General features: G+C 35.3%; 1 protein-coding gene across 14 annotated transcripts in view; it reads right to left on the reverse strand.

The window, feature by feature from the left end:
- The window catches only part of LOC125667421 (arf-GAP with Rho-GAP domain, ANK repeat and PH domain-containing protein 1-like), an 86,875-nt gene extending 64,808 nt beyond the window's left edge, over window positions 1–22,067 (reverse strand). For 8 of the 14 annotated variants that reach the window (XM_056157202.1, XM_056157198.1, XM_056157200.1 and 5 more), the window contains exons 1-5: window positions 21,932–22,037; window positions 13,194–13,239; window positions 11,068–12,898; window positions 1,028–1,152; window positions 827–870 (exon numbers count right to left, since the gene is read on the reverse strand). In XM_056157202.1, the coding sequence (XP_056013177.1) occupies window positions 827–870; window positions 1,028–1,152; window positions 11,068–12,874 (1,976 nt within the window). In that variant the 5' untranslated portion in view covers window positions 12,875–12,898; window positions 13,194–13,239; window positions 21,932–22,037. Of the gene's footprint in view, window positions 1–826; window positions 871–1,027; window positions 1,153–11,067; window positions 12,899–12,985; window positions 13,159–13,193; window positions 13,240–21,931 lie in introns of those variants that run through there. The other 6 variants (XM_056157201.1, XM_056157196.1, XM_056157191.1 and 3 more) reach the window with 3 other exon arrangements.
- Between the last annotated feature and the right edge of the window lie 54 nt (window positions 22,068–22,121).

Genomic DNA, 22,121 nt, shown 5'->3' on the forward strand with positions numbered 1-22,121 from the left:
TGTAATGTTTATCAATATCCATACTTATAGTACTTTCACCCTAATATGTTATTTTTGGCCAAATTGAAAAAATAATTTCGTCATGTTTTAAATTTGCAGCTCTTCACCATTTATTGCTTCTCTTGAGTAATGATTTAATTTAGACTGCATCTCCAGTTTCATTTTTGCTATTTTTGGATAAAAACTGAATGCAAATCTTATCTCTGATGCCAGGTACACCACAATTACTATGCAAGAATAATTGCCACAGTTGAAACTGTGCACTCACTGAAGTACCTTGGGGAATATGATATATGTAAAATTGGGTAGACTAAGAGTATTGAGAAATTTGAATGTAACTGTAATCGAGTGTTGTTTTTGTGGGGTTTTGGTATTAAGAGTTATTATTCGGTCAAAGATGGACCAGCATAACTCCCATTACATTCCATGTGTAATACAGTCCACTCCACTTATATCAAAGTCTGTTATATTGAACTATCTGTTATATTGAAGTTAAAATAAATCCCCCAGTAACAATTGTGTAGTTCAGCATTGGTTATATTGAACTTTGGATATAATGAACAATTCCGGCTGGTCCCCTGAATTTCATTATATCCGGAGTAGACTGTAAATGTCATAAATGCAATACTACAGTCAACACTAACACCAAACATCTTCTTTGTATCCATTTTTTGTCCTCTGTTGAGAATCCATATATACAGCATTATTCTTACATGAATTAGATATTGATACTTGGTTTGTTCAATGATTAAGTCAGAAACAAGGTCCTCATTGACAACATTAACATAAAACCCTGAATTCAAATGATAAAGTAAGCAATTCTTACCCTCCCTGCTTATACAGAGTTCCAGCTTTTTCATTTCTTCTTGGCTGCAATAATTCATCAATTACATATAAGTACAAACTGAAGGCTGTAAAAGACAGCTAAATTAAAATTCTTCTAAGTTAAGTGTATATCCCTGCAGGTCTGTTAAAGCCATGATGTTCTATTGTACTTGTGAACTTTTTTCCACTTCCCAAGACTTACCTGAGTTAGCTGATCTACGGGTACAATTTCTACTGGAGACATACTGGCTGAGTTTATGGTTCCATAGTCCATGGAGTCGACAGACCTGTCATCTGCTGTGTCTGAACTGTCCTCCGAACAGGAGTCTGAAAAAAAATCAAAAAACCTCTGACCCCTCTGTGCAATTCTTATTTTGAATGAAAATGCTTTGAAGTACTGCATGCTGCACAAAATCCATAATATCGCCACCAGGTAGGACAAAAACCTTCCTCCTTAGTTATGTATCTTGACGATTACATGTATACACACCTTCCAACAGACAGCACTACTTAAGACTGCTTGTATCCCTTTGTTTCTTTTATACCGGGTATATCAAATTTTCTAAATTTCCTTTAATATTTTCTTCAGATTGTTTTTTCTGAACCATCTTTTAGAACAGTTCATTTAATTAATTGTGCTCATACATAATAAATGTGTGCACACACACACACACACACACACACACACACACACAAACCTGGGTCTGCTATCAAACAATTCATACATTTTTGTGACAAAGTTGTGGGAGCGGTTTTCATTAATGACAAAAAATTACAAAATACACAAAACTTGCCCAAGTCACTTGATGTATCACTGAGAGGGTACTCCATCCTTATTGAGAATACAAACACCAATCAAAATCTAAAGATCTACATCACCACAGAAATCACTCCTGTTCAAACCTCTTCAAATATCAATCAGGAGATAAATCACAAGCATTGATCAGATTAAGATTTTCCGTACTCTCACTCAAGTTTTCCCCGATTGTCAAAACATTAGTTGTGTTAAAATTCAGGAAGTTCTATCAGCTATGTATGTTTACTTTAAATAAATATCTGTTATAGGGGATATTCATATTTGATATCACATAACCTGAGGGGTTATCTCAAAAGCAACATTATCACATGGCTCTCACAATGTTTCTGTTTTACATTGGAAACTTTTTAAAAATTTTATAGCAGCTAAACATAATTGTATTACTCCTTATTTTCTCCTTGACCTTGTGACAAGAAAATGAATGTTAGCTAAATTTCTCTAAAATAATTTTACTACTGACTTAATGTCTGTTAATGTATGTCAGATTTTCCTTTTAGTGCCACCATTAATCGTGTATCTTACAATTTAACAATTACCCCTTATATACCTACACATGTCCTAGTTTTATATGCTAAATTACAAGTGAGCAACATAATGTCATCAATATTCCTCTTATACAGTGAGGTTATAATGCTGAAATGATCTCTAATTCTCTTTACATATGTCTTTTGAAATTGACATTCATGCTTACATCATAGACAATGAATACATGTTTGTTGAAAACTAAGTCGATTTCGGTTTTCTAGTAAAATATATAAAAATATAAATAATGATGTGTCTATATACTTTGTTCCTTTATCGGGTAAGCAATCATTGCAGAAAAATTTACATCCCCCCCCCCCCCCCCCCCCCCCCCCCCCGGCAATGCTAGCTACCTTCATCACCTCATAAAACAACTATTAAAGAAGGTATTTTATTGTGTAAATGACAAACTATTCCTGACTTTTTCACTTTGTAAAGTACAGATTACTCTTAGCACACCCCAGACCTTTGATATATTATTGGACCCTTTTATTTTCCCATAGCACCCCAGAATAGTCTACATTTCTTCCATCCATCGAAGTTCTGAGATGACTGAGATTTTTAAAAGCTGAAAAAACACATTTCTACCATGACCCCACTTATTAATAACAATAAATATCATAGCCCTTAGTATTTATTTATAACATTATGAATATCATAACCCTATTTATTAGATTGAAAAGTATCTGCCTTGACAGATGACACAAGTAAACAAGATATGTGAAACACTTTTCTAGATAGCATATAACCCACAATTATGAGCAATATTTGACCTTGAGCTTGACCTTTATCAGTATATATATATATATATATATATATATATATATATATATATATATATAGCATTTACCTTGACCTTTCAGTTCACAAAGCTTTGAGACTTGTATAATTCATAAGTTATGACTTGTTTACAATTGCACGGTCTTACAGACCCAAAAACAATATTCCACTCCTCATATCTGAGATGAGATCTGCCATGTGTGCAGCCAGTCAGATACCTGGAAGGGGGCCCACAGGTGTGGACAGTACCCGTAATTCTGGAAGGGGGCCCACTGGTGTGGACAGTACCCGTAATTCTGGAAGGGGGCCCACTGGTGTGGACAGTACCCGTAATTCTGGAAGGGGGCCCACTGATGTGGACAGTGCCCGTAATTCTGGAAGGGGGCCCACTGGTGTGGACAGTACCCATAATTCTGCACGGAAATAAAAATGAACTGACAGCAACAACAACTCCCATCTCCTCCTACTCTTACAGTATAAACACTCCTATTACATTTGACACATTCATAACCATACCACTGAAATTACAATTCACCTAAAATCTCCTTGGGTTAATTAATATCATACAAAAGATGAATTTGAAAATTTAGATTAATTCCATTTTCACTTTGTGGTCATGAAGCCAGTTAGGTGACAAGATGCAGCTCCATTTCACAATCTAAGTTTGGGACATACAACCCCTTACATTCAACAACTTCAGTCTGTGACATGATCTATATTTACTATGATAGTGCACTAAAGGTGTACTGCAAACTTACCACACATTTTGTCAGTGACTGGCATTTCAAGACCACACTAGTTAAAACTTACACTGTTAATGAATTAAACAAAACCAAAATCCTGATCAGAAGCAATTTTATTTTACTTCACATAAGTGGATTTTCCTTTCTTTTTTTCCTAATCCACACACAAGTAGATTTCCTCAAGTGCTTTCCGGAAAATTGGGGAAAGTCCAATGGGGAGCACAAAGATGTAAGTACACCTTTTGTCTGCAGCGGACTCTCTTACATTATGGTATCCGATATATACATCAAAATCAAATCATATTTCATCAAATTCATTTCCTTCTATCTCTGGACAGGCATCTGCTAAACTCTAAACTGAAGCACAACAACCTGTTTGGGCAAATATAGGCATATGGACCATTAAAGTGTATGACTAAATAATTACATAAAATAAAATCACAAAGATAAATCATGATTAACCACTACTCTACATTCATATAATATATGTATATTGAGATATTTTTATTATGATATATATATCTCAATATTTCATTGTTTGAAACAAAGAAGGTTTAGAGCACTGAAAAAAACTGCTTAAAAACTGCATGCTTAAGGCCTTGCTTTAAAATTTGCCCTTGAAGAATTTTTTGGAAGTGACGCTATCCTAGAATTTCAGATGCCTGAGTAGGAATTGTTTTGAGCAATGATTGGATAATCAAACTGCTATGATTTGAATTAGATGATTAATAAAGATAATTGCTTGAAAGGGGGTTTCCCCCATGAGGGGTCCCAATCAAATGACCCTAATTAGGGGGTGTCATAGACAGGCTGAAATAGCAATAGTCAACACTATATATACACCCCAGTAGTTGATAACTGAAAGTAACATTTGATTGGTTGAAAAATATAGATGATAAGAATAGGATGTCTGGGTAGAGCAGAGGTAGCGCTCTCGCTTCTCACCGATGCGACCCGAGTTGACCATCCCTGTGATTGGCAGTGGTTGTATGTGAGAGGGTATGGCGGTCTCCCGCTCTGACACTTGAGTTTCCTCCGTGTACTGCGGTTTCCTCCCAAATAAATGACCCCTAGCGTAAACATCTGTGCATCAAAGGACCCCACTGGAAATAAGCTTTCGAGCTTTCATAGGTTATCCTTGGTATTTATCGCAATTCACCTTTGAATTAGAACGCTTTGGCCGATATAGTATTGCGTTGTGTGACGACACAATTGAATCTGTTTGTAATACAATTGCGAAATGCAACAGAAACTTTCATTGGTCCATATGTAAAAGTCCGCCCAAATTCCCTTAAACGGGAGTAGTCAGCATTTGAAAACATGACGGTCAGATGCTAGATGGAAAAAAAACTTCAAAGGAAGAAAGAGAAAAAGTTGTATTCTTGTGTTGTTGTCTCATAAATTTAATATAAAAAAATTCCTAACATATTTTCCTACTATACTTGTGTCCAAACATACCTTCAAATATTTATTAAAGCCCTATACGACCCAAAATCTCGATCACAACTTTTGATGATTTTGTTTGTAGACGTAGCCATGTTAGGTAGCCAGTCAATTCGAATCCCGGTTCATTTCCATATTGGCACAATAGCGTCTAGATGTGTACTAATTACCCACAAATATTTTAGCTAAATTGTTTAAATAATATACCACCCCAGTCCTATTAAATGATAATTATTCAAATAGCTAAACTCACGGCAGTGCGGCTTTCATTAGTCATGAGCGGCCGCGCCGGCCGATTTCCATCTAATGGGCTTATGTAGCATTTTCGTTCATCTATAGAGCTTATTTTACCTTTACAAAAACTGGTACAAAAATGTTTTAATTTCTATTAATTATTCGTGTTGATAATAAATGAAGAGCGAATACATAACTTACAACCGATTTTATGAATAGATACCAATAGCAAGAGTTCGAATTGACCGGCTACCTAACATGGCTACGTCAACAAACGAAATCATTTGAAGCTGCGAGCTTTCGGGTGGTGTGTGACTTTAATGAATATTTGAAGGTATGTTTGGACGCAAGTATATAGTAGGAAAATATGTTAAGATTTTTTTTTATTGAGTTTATGAGACAGCAACACATTTAAGGCCTCAACCGTCCGCAGCTTTTTGTGACCCGTAAATCGAAGGTTTTTATAAGAGGTGGATCTTTTCAGAGAGCTATGTACAGTTCTCCAGCTACACTGAATCCATTCGAGAAAGTGGGTGGGCTGTAATCGGCCAATGAAAACTCTTGTTGTATTACATCAAACATGTCATTCAAATTGTTCAATCGTCTCATTCAATTGTGTCGTCACACAACGCAATACTATATCGGGTAAAGCGTTCTAATTCAAAGGTGAATTGCGATAAGTATGCATGTATGTTTGACATTGTTTGTATGTATGTATATATACTGAATAAACATTTATTTTTTATTTCATTTTACAGCTACAGATAAGCAAATAGGGCAGAGAAGTGTAAATCAATAATCACTAAAACAATTTAATAGTACAAATATTGCTCATTCACGTTTGCATCAATGCTATTGGGAATGATTAACATCAATTCTTGATAAACAAAGAGAGATGCATTGGAACAATAGTAGAAAGATGCATTCAATTAAGCTATATTAGTGAAAAAATACAAGTCATCACATATTTGTTTAGCAAATCTGGTATTTATTGTTATAAAATAAGAATTTTTAGTATTTTTGCAGTACTTCTGTAATTCTAGATATGTAAAATTTCTTCATGTATGAACAACAGGATATGTTCCATCAAGTTTGTGCAATAAGCCTTTTGGGATTTTTACAGGAAGTACATCATAAGTCCTGCAGGTCTTTATTTTGCTTTATAGTGTTGCTCCTTTCAAAGATAATATCTAAATACACACCTACAGCAACCACAAGGAAATTCCATGCAGGTTTATTTCATTCAACAAAGTAACTTTCATTCTTTGCAATTTTGAATCAATTAATAAAAATCTTTTTAAAGCATAGACTTAATTGGCATAATGTCCCCTTAAATGTCTAAGAATTAACAATGCAATTCTCAGAAGACTCACAATTTACTTTATTAATATTCATACATGTACATGATAAAGTTGTATTGTCTATAAGGAAAAGTTTGCCCATAGTGCATTGAAATATAATTGCATCCAATTCAAATTTTGCCAAAAGTAATTAGAACTTTTAAGAGGGAAATTGAAAATCAAGCAGTTTCAGGAAAATGATGATCTAAGAAATGCATAGAAAATGTCAACAACAGACAAAAGTCAACTGAATGACTCGCGTGTGACCCAACAACATCCACTTCTGTTGAAAAATTTGACTTGAATGACAAAATTTAAAGAATTATTTATATATTTTGTAAAGCTTCCTAATTTAATTTTCTTTTCAATTGCAATTTCAAGGCATTATAGGGACTGGTTCATGATTTTTGAATGATTTTTGTTTTCATTTTTGATGTTAAACATTAACAAGAGGCCCATGGGCCACATCACTCAACTGAGTCACAATGGCTCATATTTAAAGAGTTTCCCTATATATTCGCATATAAATCTTTGATCCCTATTGTGGCCCCAACCTACCAACAGGGGCCATGATTTTTACAAACTTGAATCTGCACTATGTCAGGAAGCTTTCATGTAAATGTAGACTTCTTTGACCCAATGGTTCTTGAGAAGATTTTTAAAGATTTTATCTTTATATTAATTTGTATGCAAAACTTTGATCCCCTATTGTGGCCCCAACCTACCCTTGGGGGCCAAGATTTTAACAAACTTGAATCTGCACTATGTTGGGAAGCTTTTATGTAAATTTCAGCTCCTCTGGCCCAGTGGTTCTGGAGTCAAGAAGATTTTTAAATGACCCCCACCCTATTTTTGCATTTGTGTGATCATCTCCCCTTTGAAAGGGACATGGCCCTTCATTTGAACAAACTTGAAAGCCCTTCACCTAAGGATGCTTATATGGCCAAGATTGGGTTGACATTGGCCCCGTGGTTCTGAAGAAGTCAATAATGTGAAAAGTTTACAGACGGACGGACATACGACATACATGTACAACAGGTGATCAGAAAAGCTCACTTGAGCTTTCAGCTCAGGTGAGCTAAAAATATGTGTATAACTCATTTTAATGTTGGCAGCCAAAAATTCGACCTTCTGAATACCAGAATAAAAGCAATACTTTAGCCGTAAATCTGTATTATGTAATCACAGACTCGAGTCTTTTTATGTATACATACAAACCAGTGAAATATTAATTTTGTAATATAAAGCATCATAATTTTGCAGCTAGTCACATATTCTAACTTTAGATGACACATTTTACCCAAAAAATGCTTGTAATGTGAAAAATATAATAAACTTAGATCGATATCCATTTCTTTTTGAAAATTTCGTAAACAAAAACATGCTGCAATCTTTGTTTACAAAACAAATAATAAACTCTCAATCTAATCGAAATTAGATCCTATGATCCGCTCATCTACTATCGCTACACATAGATATACACATGTGTAGCGATAGTAAGTAGATGATCTAATTTTAATTAGATTGTAAACTTTCTAAAATGAGCTTCTGTGATAATGTATAACCTTAATCTTTATGTGAAATCTTTTGAACACATTAGAAAGTCGTTTAGTGAAAAACAAAACTCTGGGTAAAATCGTGAATCAGTCCCTTTCAAGTAAAAGCCTTGATTATTAACCGTAAAGTTTTCACATAATGGTATAAGCTTATAATTACTGCACCTACTACTTAAACTAGGACACTGACAAGTACTGCCAGATGGACAGAGATTACTATTATAGTACAATCAGTCATATAGCTGGGCACTAACAAAACTTACCTGCTAGGAAATTCAATGCTGATGAAAAATTGAATGACAAGGAAGTTGCACACCTCAATTGAAGCATGAATAAAAGTTTACATATTTCTAAACCACCTGCACTATATACACATAGATACTTTTCACAATATGAACATTACTTAAATTACCAAATACATTGAAATCCTCTGCATATCATTGTACAAAGTCAATCCTTAATGGATACAAGTGATTTATATCCAGAAAAAGATGCTTTGGATGACATTGAAAAATTCAACACTATACACAATTAATACAAATTTCAAGTGATGGGTGCAACACAAAAATCTCCGTAAAACACACATCACCTTATGTTGCATGTACCAGTACTTACTGATAAGAGGCTGTTTATTAGACGGTGTCCATATGATTCTTTCATATTTTTAATCAACACTCAATTAATACAACGACCATAAGTACGAGTAAATAGTGTCACCAAACAACGAATCACTTAGAGGGAAAAAACCTACCCATGATGCAGTTTACTAGACATGTATAGTCCTCCTATCTACATTAGCAAAGAAATGTCCAAAACCATCATAATCCATATACAGCTTTTTACCTCAATAACTCTATACACACACTTAAAACTGCTGTCCACAGGATCAAATGAAAGACAGTAACAAAGTGGGAAATCATAAACTGGCCATCATATGGGCCTTAAAACAATTACAATTCACCCAGAGCTCTATAAACAAGCCCATTCTGCTTGTGTAAAGCACTTAAGAACGTTCACAATTATTTCTATGTTTAGTAATAAATTTGAGTTTACATTTATACAATTGATTCTTGTTAAACCAGCACCTCTGTGATTTTGATTTAAAGCTATATATGCCATATTCTTTGGATATCACAGTAGGAATAACAAGATGTGTTTGTGAAACACAAATGTCCCTGATAATGGCCAATTCCAAAGATGGCCAAGGTCATCTTGGTACCAGTAGAAAGATCATGTCACAAGAAATGCTTATGTGCAATATGAAAGCTCTAATATTTACCATTTAGAAGTTATGACCAATGTCATTTCTTTTAAAAGGTCAAAAGGTTAAGTAAAAACGGAAAGGTCTTGTCACAAGGAATACTCATGTGAAATACCAAAGTTGTAGCCCTTACTGTTCAAAAGTTATTAGCAAGGTTAAAGTTTCAGACAGAATGAACAGAATGACAGACAGGACAAAAACAATATGCCCCCCCCCCCACCCCTTCGATCTCGGGGGCATAAAAAGCATGTATTTTATATTATTTTATATTAAGCTATACAAGTTATACCCGTGACGGTGGCAAATCACATGACTTTGACATGATCTACTACATGAAAAAATGTCGACGAAAATCAACACAAGGGAAAATTCAAAAGAGCAACACCTTTATCAATAACGAATTGTCACATAATTTATATCAACATTTGAAGAATATTTGCAGAAACAAATCTATATTAAAATGGTAGTTCTATGTGTGATAGAAGCAGAGAACACCGACACAGTTTTTTGTTTTCAGTCAAAAACTTTCCGACCGCCAAAAAACTACTAAATTAGTACCCATATGAAAGTTCTACAGAAAGTCAGTAAAAATAAAAAATTTTCACATGATTTCAAAATTTATCCATTTATATCACCTATTGACCTGAACTGTTAATTGCCATTTTAGTCACAGGGAGAGGTTCAGACCATTTTGTCACTGACAATGTACATAGGAGATCATGATAGCTCTCTGTGACAATCAAAACTTATCATGCAGAAAGGTACTTAAATTTTTTTTTTTTTCAAATTCTTGAAAAAGAAAATTCATATTAGCAGAAAATGTTTAGAATTATAACTTTCATAGACATAGAAAATGCTTCATCTCATAAATTACTAATTGATTTTGGAAATCATCACACACTATCTTTTAAGGCTGCCTAGTTAGTGGTGACCATTTCACAATCAGGATGTCCCAGGTTTGAACCCCGGTGGCTGCGTAAAACCTAAGACATTCAAAAATAGGTAGTGAATATCCATTTACCAAGCATCATGCATTAGTCATGGGTCATTCTAATATTTTGAAAAATTAAGTCTGGTGTCATAGTACGTATTGGCATGATAAAGAACTCAAACTGCAAAAGCTTGGAGCACCTTGCATATGTGAAAATTTGTGGCACTTCACCAACAGCTGGTGCTGTCCCTATGTGAGTGATATACTTTCGTATCAGTCATAAAACAACAGCAACAAAAATACACAACACTATTATAGGCTATATGTATGCCTCTTTTAGCTGATATGGAAATACACGTGGCACTGGTCATTGTTTAATAAGTCCTACAATCGAAGTAGTTCTCATCCATAGGCTTCATCCATTTTTAAATTGGTAGACGAGTGTATTATGACACTGAATTCAACTTATAGATTACTTCTAATTCTACTTTCAACAAATTTCAGTTAAGCCTAACATACTGATCCGGATTTAGTGGTGAAGCTTAGATTTTTGTTTCATGAGAATTTGAAGTAAATACAATAGCGCAATAAATCACTAGGTTACACTGTACTTACTTGGCACAGGTGATGCCATGGAATATACGTCAGATGAGTTGCTCAGATGACTTCGTGGCAAATACTTGGGTTTTCCCTGTGGAGGACTAGAACTACTGGAGTTACTTGTTCCGGAATAATGGAATTCCTCATACATCTCCACTGACGGGGCACCACCGTCCTGTGTACCAAAATGTCCATTAAAGTTCTGACACTCCTGATGAAAGTCACCAAATGGATCATCCCCTCTGAATGGATCTGATGATACAGATATGTTAGAGGGTTGAGACATGAAGATATGTCTATCTCTAGGACTTTGAGGTGAACGGGACAGGGAAGGGTCCGAGTTGGACTGGATGACATTGCTCTTGCTCTTAGGAGTGCTGGTTACTTGCAGATTGGAAAAGTTGGCTAAAGAGTAAATGTCTTGATTTTCTGAAGAAAGTTTATTTGTGCATTTCTCTGGTTCAGAGTCAATGTTGATATATCCATGAGAAGCAACTGAGGCATCAGAAGTAGTGCGTGGTGGTACAGGGGGAGAAATAAGGGTATTCAGGGGATCAAACTCCGACAGATCTTGTGGGACACTATGAGTTGATCCAGAATCTGGAAGGGGTGGTGGTGCAAATTCAGGAGGGGGTAAGTCAAACGAAGCATTCAATTCTTCACTCTCCGTGGAGTCATTATGGCCTTTCTGACAATGTATCTCTTTTATTTCACTGGCAGTTGCTATCGTTCTGGTTGGAGCTTGTATACCAGGCTCATGATGAGGTGGAGGGTCTGTATTGTAATAAATAGCATCATCTTCCAGCTTAAAATCCTTTCTCACAGGACTGTCAAAAGGATAGCTGCTAGCACTGCCAAAGCTCTCATCAACATTACCTTCAAATGGAAAGTGTGTTCTGCAAGGAGGTGGTGCTTCTGGGGTGGAGATGTGAGGCACATTTAAAGCTGATGGTGACAAACCTTGAATGGATTTATTAGTCTGTTCTGAATTTCTTGTATCTGCTGTTGACATCCATATTGGCTCATACGTCTCCGAAGATCTTTTAGCTGCATCATCGAATTTCGCAAAATCTGCAAAGTCTCCAGAAACAGCGGCCGCAGTTTGCTGTTTTCCACCACTGTGATTAAACTGAAATAATTCATTCTGAGCACACTGCACCACATTATCCGGTCCAATATGAAAATCATCAAAATTGTCAGAAAAGTTATGTTGCACATTTGACTTATCAGACACATTTTGCCACGCAGTTGACAGGGTTTCTTCAGTTTCTCTCTGTAAATCATCAGTAGAGGACTCTTCACTAGTGATGCCTTTTAGGGAGATGGACCCCTGACGGGCATGTAACACAGCATCATAACTTGGAGGACAGCTATCATCTGGGGTAACACTAGGGCTGTGTTGGGAACCCCCTGGACTGGATCGTGTAACCCTGGAAGCTCTCGGTCTTGGTACAGGTTTCTTCTTACTACCTAAATTTGATAAACTTGGCTTTGGTTCAAATGACTTTGGCACTGAGGGTCGTCTCTCTTGAACACTCGGTGGAACATTAGCATAAATATCCTCCCACTGTGGGCCTGGGCCCTGAGGTGAAGGACAGTTCACATAATCCTCCTCACTGACCGATCCTCCCGAAACAGTGGGTAGGTGTTCTAGGATCCTTTTACGATGACCCAAGAGAGATACCCCGATATCTGTCAAAAAACCATCATCTAAAGCAAAGAGGTGTGAAATTTCTGTGATTCCTGCTGCATGGAGATTTGACGAGTACTGTCCCAGATCCAAGTTGATCAACCATTCCTCCAAGGTTCGACCAAGGTCCATTACTCATACCGGACTGATTTTTTTCTGAAAACAGACAAATTGTTTCATTAGCATAGCTTGGGGAATACATTTAAACTCCGACACTTGAATATGTGAAAGAAAAACAATTACTTCCTCTCCTATAAATCAAGCTGAACATACACAATAGACTTGTAAATATTACTATCAATGACTACGGCTGACTGTTTGACCATGCCCTGAGGTGAAGGAATGCTAATGTCAGGCTGAGGCTAGTTATCGTCACTAGAACTTTGTACATTGTTCTTTGAGAGACTCTCACAATACTATACACAGATAAAACTTCCTGATTGATAATTACCTCAACTTGATATGCATATTTCCCCTCAACTTCAGAAAATTTGTGTCTGAAAATTATAAACATGTTATTGAAATTGATAATAATTTCCTATTTTTCATCAATAAAAGAGGATACTTATTATCAACAGAATTTGAATTCATCATGCAAATCGAATTTTTTCTTTTAATTCTAATAATAATAATAATTATTAATATATATATATATATATATATATATATATACATACACATATACAGGATCTAATAACTTTCAGAACAACTAACCCTTTAGTTTGTCCTCCCAACACAAACTCCCCTTGAAGATGTATAAATTTGTCTATTCAAGAATGCTCAAGTCATTGCCAATTGTTTTATAAGTGCAGAAAGTACACCATCTTAGCTATGAGTATATTGGCAAGGAAATCTTGTAAGCTACAAATGCATAATATCTAGCTAATAGACCAGACAAGAATGAAACAACACACAGTCTAATACATGGTACGATGGGACAATTAAATTTTTGCAATATAAAGGTCAGACATTGCACTAGACTAGTTTTTGTTCCCTCTGTGAATATCTAACTGTGTTAATACAGATTCTTCATTAAAATAAGTTAACAAAACCATGGTATTATTAATGATATAAACATTAAGAAAATTGAAGCACAAAGTTACTTAAGCTAAATAAAATCACTTCATAATTATCATTCTTATGACCATGTCACATGAGCCCACTTTCAAATTGAGACCAGGGTTTGACATTTACTTTTTTGAGCACTAGACCAGTCGGGCTACTTCAAATGATTTTTACTAGACCTTACCTGACACCCACTAGCCCTGACCAACTTTCCAGAAAAAAACCCTGGTGGTTTCTCCATATTTAAATACTTAATTCAAATGACAAACGTTAAGTTTGAACTAAAACGTACTTAATTTTCTCAAAAACATCTTTAGTCTTGCCATTCAATTTGATGCTTTTATTTTCAAACGTATTTTCTGTTGTTGTTTTTTTTTTTTAAATTCTACCCGGCACAGAAATTCTTTAGTCCATTTCTTAAAATAAAGTGACCTCAACCGCTTTTTTTTTTTAATTTCTATTTCATAAGCCCTGCTTTTTTTCTTCCCAACCTATTCATTTTTTTTTTCTGAATCTCTCGGGACATTTTTTCTTGAGAAGTCGTATTTGAAAAAAGAGACATTCCCGCACATGTGTCAAAACCGAAAAATGGCTGTTTACGACATGTAATTTGATAGACACTTTCTTATATTCAATTAAAATAAACTGTTTTTTCAAATGAAAATAAATTCAGTTTATATCTATGTATCCGAAACATAACTTTACACACATTAACACCGAGTAAATGTCATAAAACATCACTTCCGACAGCGACTATCAGTTATTGTTTTTAGTTAAGAATAAAATATCTTATGGTTTAACATAAAGTTTCTTGTTTATTTTTTCAACACGACCAGTCGGACTAGTAAATCGACATTTTGCCCGACCGGACCTATCATTTAGTAGACTCGGTCGGTCGGACGTGCCTTAGTGTCAAACCCTGGAGACTCAAATAAAAGTGTAGACTCTGCAATGAATGACATATTTCATGCAAATGGACAATTAAGTTTGTGGCCGAGAATTATAATGGAAATGAATTTTGAAAAGATGTTAGATCCACTTGCATACTTGCTAAAGAGATATGTGTTTGTATATCAAGTGTGCTAGTGGACAGGTAACATCCAATTCCCATGAGATTGTCCCACTAAAATATTTTTCTGTAGCAAAAAAATTCTGCTTACTTTCTTTTACTTTTAAATCATGAGATGTTTCATCCTCTTTTCAATTCATTTAAAGAATTTCTATAATTTGTTCAATACTAAACATTCCTTTTGACCTAAAGGGGAGGGGGGAGGGGTTGCAGATATGACTTGTATCGACATAGTAAATTTCAATAGATGTAGATTTCTTTGGGTTGCAAATTAGATTAACTTTGTGAAGTTAAAATTTTGACAAAGGATATTGGAGCAGTCAATATATTTTTTTATAATTTCTATACGGTACTTTACATGACGGTACAATATTATCCTACGCTTGAAGTATGCAGTGTTTTTTCTCTCCGTTTTTGTCACACATTATGGTATGTCAAACAGAGCTGGCATGGCATCTGGTTGAAGATCCAGCATCTTAACCGTACTTTTTTGCTATATCCAGATGCGGTTTACACATGCATCATTTAATTGATAGTAGTGCCAAACCATTTCAAAATATTGAGCAGACAATATCTTCCTATGTCAACAGCGGATTGACTGTATGACTTAAAATCAATAGGGGTCATCTACTCCTTATGCTGTACCAGTGTACCAAGTTTGGTGTCAATCAAGCACATGATTCTTAAAATATAGGATACAATATATTACTATGTCCAGTTTAACCCTTGACCTTTGACCAGTTGACTTCAAAATCAATAAGGGTCATCTACTCCTTAAGATGTACCAGCGTACCAAGTCTGATGTTTGTCAAGCACAGGGTTCTCCAGATATTGAGCGGACAGTATATTCCTGTGTCCAGTTTGACCCTTGACCTTTGACCTCAAAATCAATAGGGGTAATCTTTTCCTGAAGATGTACCAGTGTACCAAGTTTGATATCTGTCAAGCAAAGGGTTCTCAAAATATTGAGTGGACTGTATATTCCTATGCCCAATTTGACCCTTGACCTTTGAACATGTGACCTCAAAATCAATAGGGGTCCACCTCTCCAGAAGATGTACCAGTGTACCAAGTTTGATGTCTGTCAAGCAAAGGGTTCTCTAGACATTGAGTGGTCAGTGTAATCCTATTTCCAGTTTGACCCTTGACCTTTGACCTCAAAATCAATAGGGGGTCATCTACTCCTTAGGATGTATCAGTGTACCAAGTTTGATGTCTGTTAAGCAAATGGTTCTCAAGATATTGAGTGGACAGTGTCTTCCTATGTCCAGAGTGGTTTGACCCTTAACCTTTTGACCAGAAATAACCAACCCACATATGAAATATCATTACAATCAAGTGAATGGTTCTCAAGATATTGAGTGGACAACATGTGGTGTACTGACTGACCGACCAACATACCGACCGATCGACCAACAGGTGCAAAGCAATATGCCCCTCTTCTTTGAAGGGGGGTATAAATATTGTTTCCTATGATATATATCATCATTTTCATGAAAATATTTACTTAGTTCCATATTCATACAATTCTTTGACATATATAGACACGCTGACTCTATAATACAACTATTTGTAGCCATGACCTCTCTCTTTAGCTCTCCTCTTAAAATAAGGAAGTATACCCTTGCACTTCTAGATACCTTTTTTAGATACACATTTATCAAGTATTTTCCTCTTCTTTTTCAGATACACATTTATCGAGTATTTTCCTCTTGGAATTGTACTGAGAGATGTTTATTGTACCATTGGGGATAATAAAATTTAAATATGAAATTTGCACTTAATGATAATCATTTATGCAAGTGTTCATTCATACATGATTGGAGTATTTATACAAATCAAAACTTTTGCATATATAATGCAACAATCCCACCCACTCCCAACCCCATTGAAATCCACGTTTAGAAAATATGGTGATCTTTTGACCTGAAAGCAAATTGGGGTCATTTTCTAGTCATAATCAACTTATCATATGCACGCTAGTAAGCCCTATAACATTTGATCACAAAATCAATAGGGTTCATCTACCTGTGTATCAAGTTTGATGTCTGTCAAGGACAAAACACCACTCACCAACAGGTGCCAACCTTCACCCCCCCCCCCCCTATTCTTCCAAGGTGACCATAAAGATATAATCTTTCAGGACAAATAATAAATGCTGGAAAAGTACATCTCACATGTGTACATATAGGGGGAAAGACTATACATTTGGGTCTGAAACAGACATTCTTAAATTTGATTTTTTTTAAAAAACCACTTAGGGTGAAAACTATTTGTAACAAAGATTATTACAGATGTTCCTCTAATCATCCTCTCATTTACCAAGTGGTGCCATTTTTTAGTTATTAGTTATATTCGATCATTCAATAAACATTCACAGTACATACAGTAAAAAAAATTCACTTTATTAAACTTATAACCCATTTCTACAGTCACCACCTTGAGATCGAAGTTAAGCCACCTGTCAATCAAACGTTCAACAATAGAGCTCAAATTGATCAACAGCCTATCTGAGGTATGTGTATATTGACAAAACAAGAGGCCTATGGGCCACATTGCTCACCAGTGTCACCTTGGCCCTACCATTCTTTAGCTGTTGTGATTTTTAAAAGATTTTTTATCAATCTTTATTTCCATGAAAAATTTTGATTCCATATTGTGGCCCCAACCTAGCCCCAAAAGATCACGACGTAACTGAAAATGAACTCACATGTAACACAGAGATGCCCAAATGTCTAACATGACCTTGCTGTTGTGGGTAAGACCAAGGTCATAGATGATGGTATGATATGAAAGACCTTGCTATAAGAAATATCTATATACAAAATATGAGAGATCTATCTTAAATAGTTTGGGAGATAGTGAATAGGTCAAATCTTAATTAAAAGTAGGTCAAAGTTCCAGGTCAAGGTCATAACGTCAATCACCAAAAGTATAACAAAGTCTTGCCATAAAGAATCTATATGCAAAAATATGAAAGCACTACCTTACAGATTTAAAGATTGTATCTTGCTTAACGTCTCACTCAAGAATTTTTCACTCATATGGAGACGTCACCAAGATCGGTGAAGGGATTCAAATTTAGGCCTATGCTCGGCGCTTACGGCCATTGAGCAGTGAGGGGTTCTTTAGCGTACCACACCTACTGTGACACGGGTCATCCGTTTTTAAGGTCATCTCCAAGGACCCGTGACATTCACACCTGATGCCGAGCATTTGGCGATGGAACTGTCACTACCTGTTTTAACGACTTAGGTCTGTCGTGGCTGGGATTTGAACCCCGAGCCTTCCACATGCGGGGCGAACGCTCTAACATCTCGGCCTTAGATAATTTATGAGATATTGATTAGGTCAGGTTTTTTAAAAAGTAGGTCGAAGTCACAAGATCAAACACAATAGTATCACAAGGTCTTGCCATAAAGAATCTATATACAAAATATGAAAAGTTGTAGCTTGAATAGTTCCGAAAATATTTTAAAACTGGTTACGTTTCCTTCAATGTAGGTCAATTTCCAAGGTCAACTCAATATGAAATGAAAGGTCTTGCCACAAGAAATCTATATACAAAATATGAGAGATCTACCTTAGTTCAGGATATATTGAATGGGTCAGAGTTATAAAAAATAGGTCCAACTCCAAGGGCAAAACTTCACAGAATAATGAGGTCTTGCCATAAATAAACTATATACTAAATCTGAAAGTTGTACCTTAACTAGTTCAGGAGATATTGAATGGGTCAAGTTTTTTATTGAGTACAGTACCCCCTAGAATGATGAAAGTTACAGTTTCCTCTCCTTTTAATTATCTCTTTAGTTTCAATTTAGTATCCATAGCATTAAGAAGATATTCTTTAAATGTTTAACACATATACACTATACATTCCAAGTTTGGTCCCATCCTCGAGTCAGATCCTCTATCTCGGGGATCATAAAATTTACAATTACTTGGTACATGTAGAGGCCACCCTGCTCTACATCACTATGCATTTAATTTTTCTTAAAAGATATGCAGTTGAAGAAAAGAAGATTTTTCAAAATTAGTCAATTTTTGGCAGTCTTTGCTCCACCCCTAAAGCCCCAGGGGTGCAGGAGTCCTCAAATTAACAACTTATGCCCCCACCCCCTTGTCCAAAAGATGTTTCATACCAAAATTAAAAGAAATAGGAATGGTGCTTATCAAGAAGTTAAAAACATTCTATTGTTCACGCATTTATTAACTGACCATTTTGGCCCCACCCTGATACCAAAACCCCTACCCCCTGGGATCATCACGTTTACTCAGGTAACCTAAAATGTAATGAACATTAATGTTGTCAATTCATACGCGCTTGTTTGGAGTTCAATTTATCAAATTCATTGCATTAATTTATACTGATTCATTCATTTATGAAATACAAAAAGGGTGTTTTGTGGATTGAAGACCATTTTGCGAATCCACATGAACAACCAATACCATTGTAATGTATTCAGTGGTCTTGAGGTGATAGGCAGAGTTGAGTCCAGACAAATGGAAACTCCAAACATTAGCAAGGTTATCCTTCTGCATAAAATTATTTCTACTGACTCTAAGAGTAGTCTGATCTAAAAAAAAAAAAAAAAAAAAAAAAAAAGGATTGATTTCTTTTGCAGCCTGATATCTTTTTCTTTTATGCTTGTGTCAAGTAGTTTTCTTGTCTTTCCTATCATCAGGACAGCATACCTTAAAGTTATGGCAGGTCATAATGGTACTTTACCAAAGGATAATAATTTTACTCATTTGTGTTTACAATTTGTAAATGTCACTAAGAAACTTCCTTGTGTTTATTTATACTACACATAATACAATAATACCAGAAATTCAATTCAGAATGTGATGTTGCTCTATAAAATGACTACACTCTAAAGGTAAATTTCATTGGTTTCCATCTTGGTTGAGTTAATCAAGGAACAATGATAGCATCACCATCGTGAATGTCTATACTGAATATGTAAACCAATGATTCCTATGAATTATGCTGACATTGAAATGCTGTGTATGCTTAATATGCTGACATTAATAGATGCTAGCTTGCATGCCACCAAATTTTCCTCTGATGGTACAACACTCCAAAATAAGGTTGGTGTTAGAGAAAACCTAAAACCATATATTCTCTTTCCTTTAGTTATTCAAAGAATCATTCATATATCTTTATGTATAAATGTATGAAATAACCTAGCTGCAGATCTGTAGCTCTCTGAAAAAATATTGTTCCGCAACAATATTTTTTCAGTGAGCTACTGTAACAGTTCTGCAGCTAGAAATAGCCATGCAATAAACTACATCATCGAACTAGAATACTTTATTTTAGTACCTTTACAGTCACTTAAAATACTTTATGCACGTACACATAAAAATGGACACACCAATTTAAACCTGATCAATACTTACATGTATGTGTATTGTTATCTTTATAGAGCTGATAATTAAAGGTGTAAAGTTTCAGTTGACATAATAACATATTCTTATCGTCAATTCCCATTGTGTTTGTCATCACCAGTATTTTGTATCAACCCAAGTAAAGTACTGTATGACTACATATTCTGTTGGTACAATAAAAGTGTGAAATACTGGTCATCAAATTAACAAATTGAATGTGGAACACAAGCAAGATTTTACAGAAAAAATCATCCAGCAGATTTCCATTTCTCTGCTCTATGGGTACTCCAAACAGTTTGTATTCTGATTCTTCTACGTACTTATAATTTAGCCATATGTTCAAAAGCTATGCCTAATTTATGTTACACTTCACTCATTTCCACATATATGACTTTCCAAATTTTTGAAAAATTAATTTACAAGAGCATGAAAAGACTGGTAATCAAATGAGATCAACGATTTCAAATGAACCAGATATGTAGAAATGTCAAGATGACGGCTGGGAATTTTGGTAATGTTATGTTCGTTTTCTTTAATGACAAAAATTAATTTTGGTAATGTTATGTTCATTTACTTTAATGACAAAAATTAATTTTAGTAATGTTATGTTCATTTACTTTAATGACAAAAATTAATTTTAGTAATGTTATGTTCGTTTACATTAATGACAAAAATTAATTTTGGTAATGTTATGTTCGTTTTCTTTAAGCCATTGGTTTAAATGTGTCACCAAGGCACATTTTGAAAGCAAGGTAATAATGCAGGCACACTGAAATGCAGTGTTTAGGCTACGTACAGTATCAGTCTATGACAGAGACTAGACCAGACATCATGATAAAGCCTTTAAAAAATACAGGAAATGTACTTTGACACCGGAATCTACTTCACATCCTCCAAACAGTGCTTGAAAATGGTAACAAAAAATTTCGCTGTCAAAGTTCAGGGGGAATGACGATTAGACAATTGCAATTAGTGATTTAATCTAATATTACCATCAAATATTATGTTGCACCTCGCCCTACAGGCTGGATAAATATTGTACTTCTCGAGTATCTAAAGCATTGTATTGACCTCAAAAATGTCAGTAACAGCATAATATTATCTCACAACCTTGAAACGCCTGGTTAACATGGTTAATGGACCTGCACATTCTGCCAGTTTGTCAGTGTAAATGGTCTGAAATTCACATCAAATATGATAAATACAACTGATTTACAGCCTGGCATTGGGCCTCACTATAGCTTCATTCTGTAGCCGTCAGCCGGATTCGATCGCTGGTGGCCAGTTAGTTCAGTTGGTAGAGCACCTGACTAAAGATTCAGGGGGCCCGGGTTCGAATCCCGTTCTGCAAGGGTGGTCCGTTGCATTTTCTCCCTTCCTGTTACAATTCAATGACTCATGTGTGCTTATCCTCCTAACTGTGACAATATTGTCAAATACAGCTTAAATACTTGACCAGCAAACCAACAACAGTCCCACCAATGCGTTGTATGTAACTAAGGACATTGTTTAGGGAAGTTAATTCACAATGACTTGTATATTATGAGTATGTTAAAAAAGCTAGGCGAATAGTATCTAGAGCAAACTCGTTCTTATCTGGTACAATGGTGGTAATCACACCTGTGCGTTACGAAAATCTTGTCTCATATGACAATACTTGCCTGATACATGCGTTACTTCTTCCTGACTAATTTCCTGTATCGATCGAACCAACAATATTAGTTAAACGTTTCCAATTTTTTCCTTCCTCATAACTTACTTTCCTCTTTTCACGGACTTAAGGTAGTATTGTATTTTCATTGGCTGATATCATGCTAATATTTATGTACAGGTACTCTCCAAAAGATATAT

Source organism: Ostrea edulis, chromosome 2 (genome assembly GCF_947568905.1).
Source record: "Ostrea edulis chromosome 2, xbOstEdul1.1, whole genome shotgun sequence".
Taxonomy (NCBI): domain Eukaryota; kingdom Metazoa; phylum Mollusca; class Bivalvia; order Ostreida; family Ostreidae; genus Ostrea; species Ostrea edulis.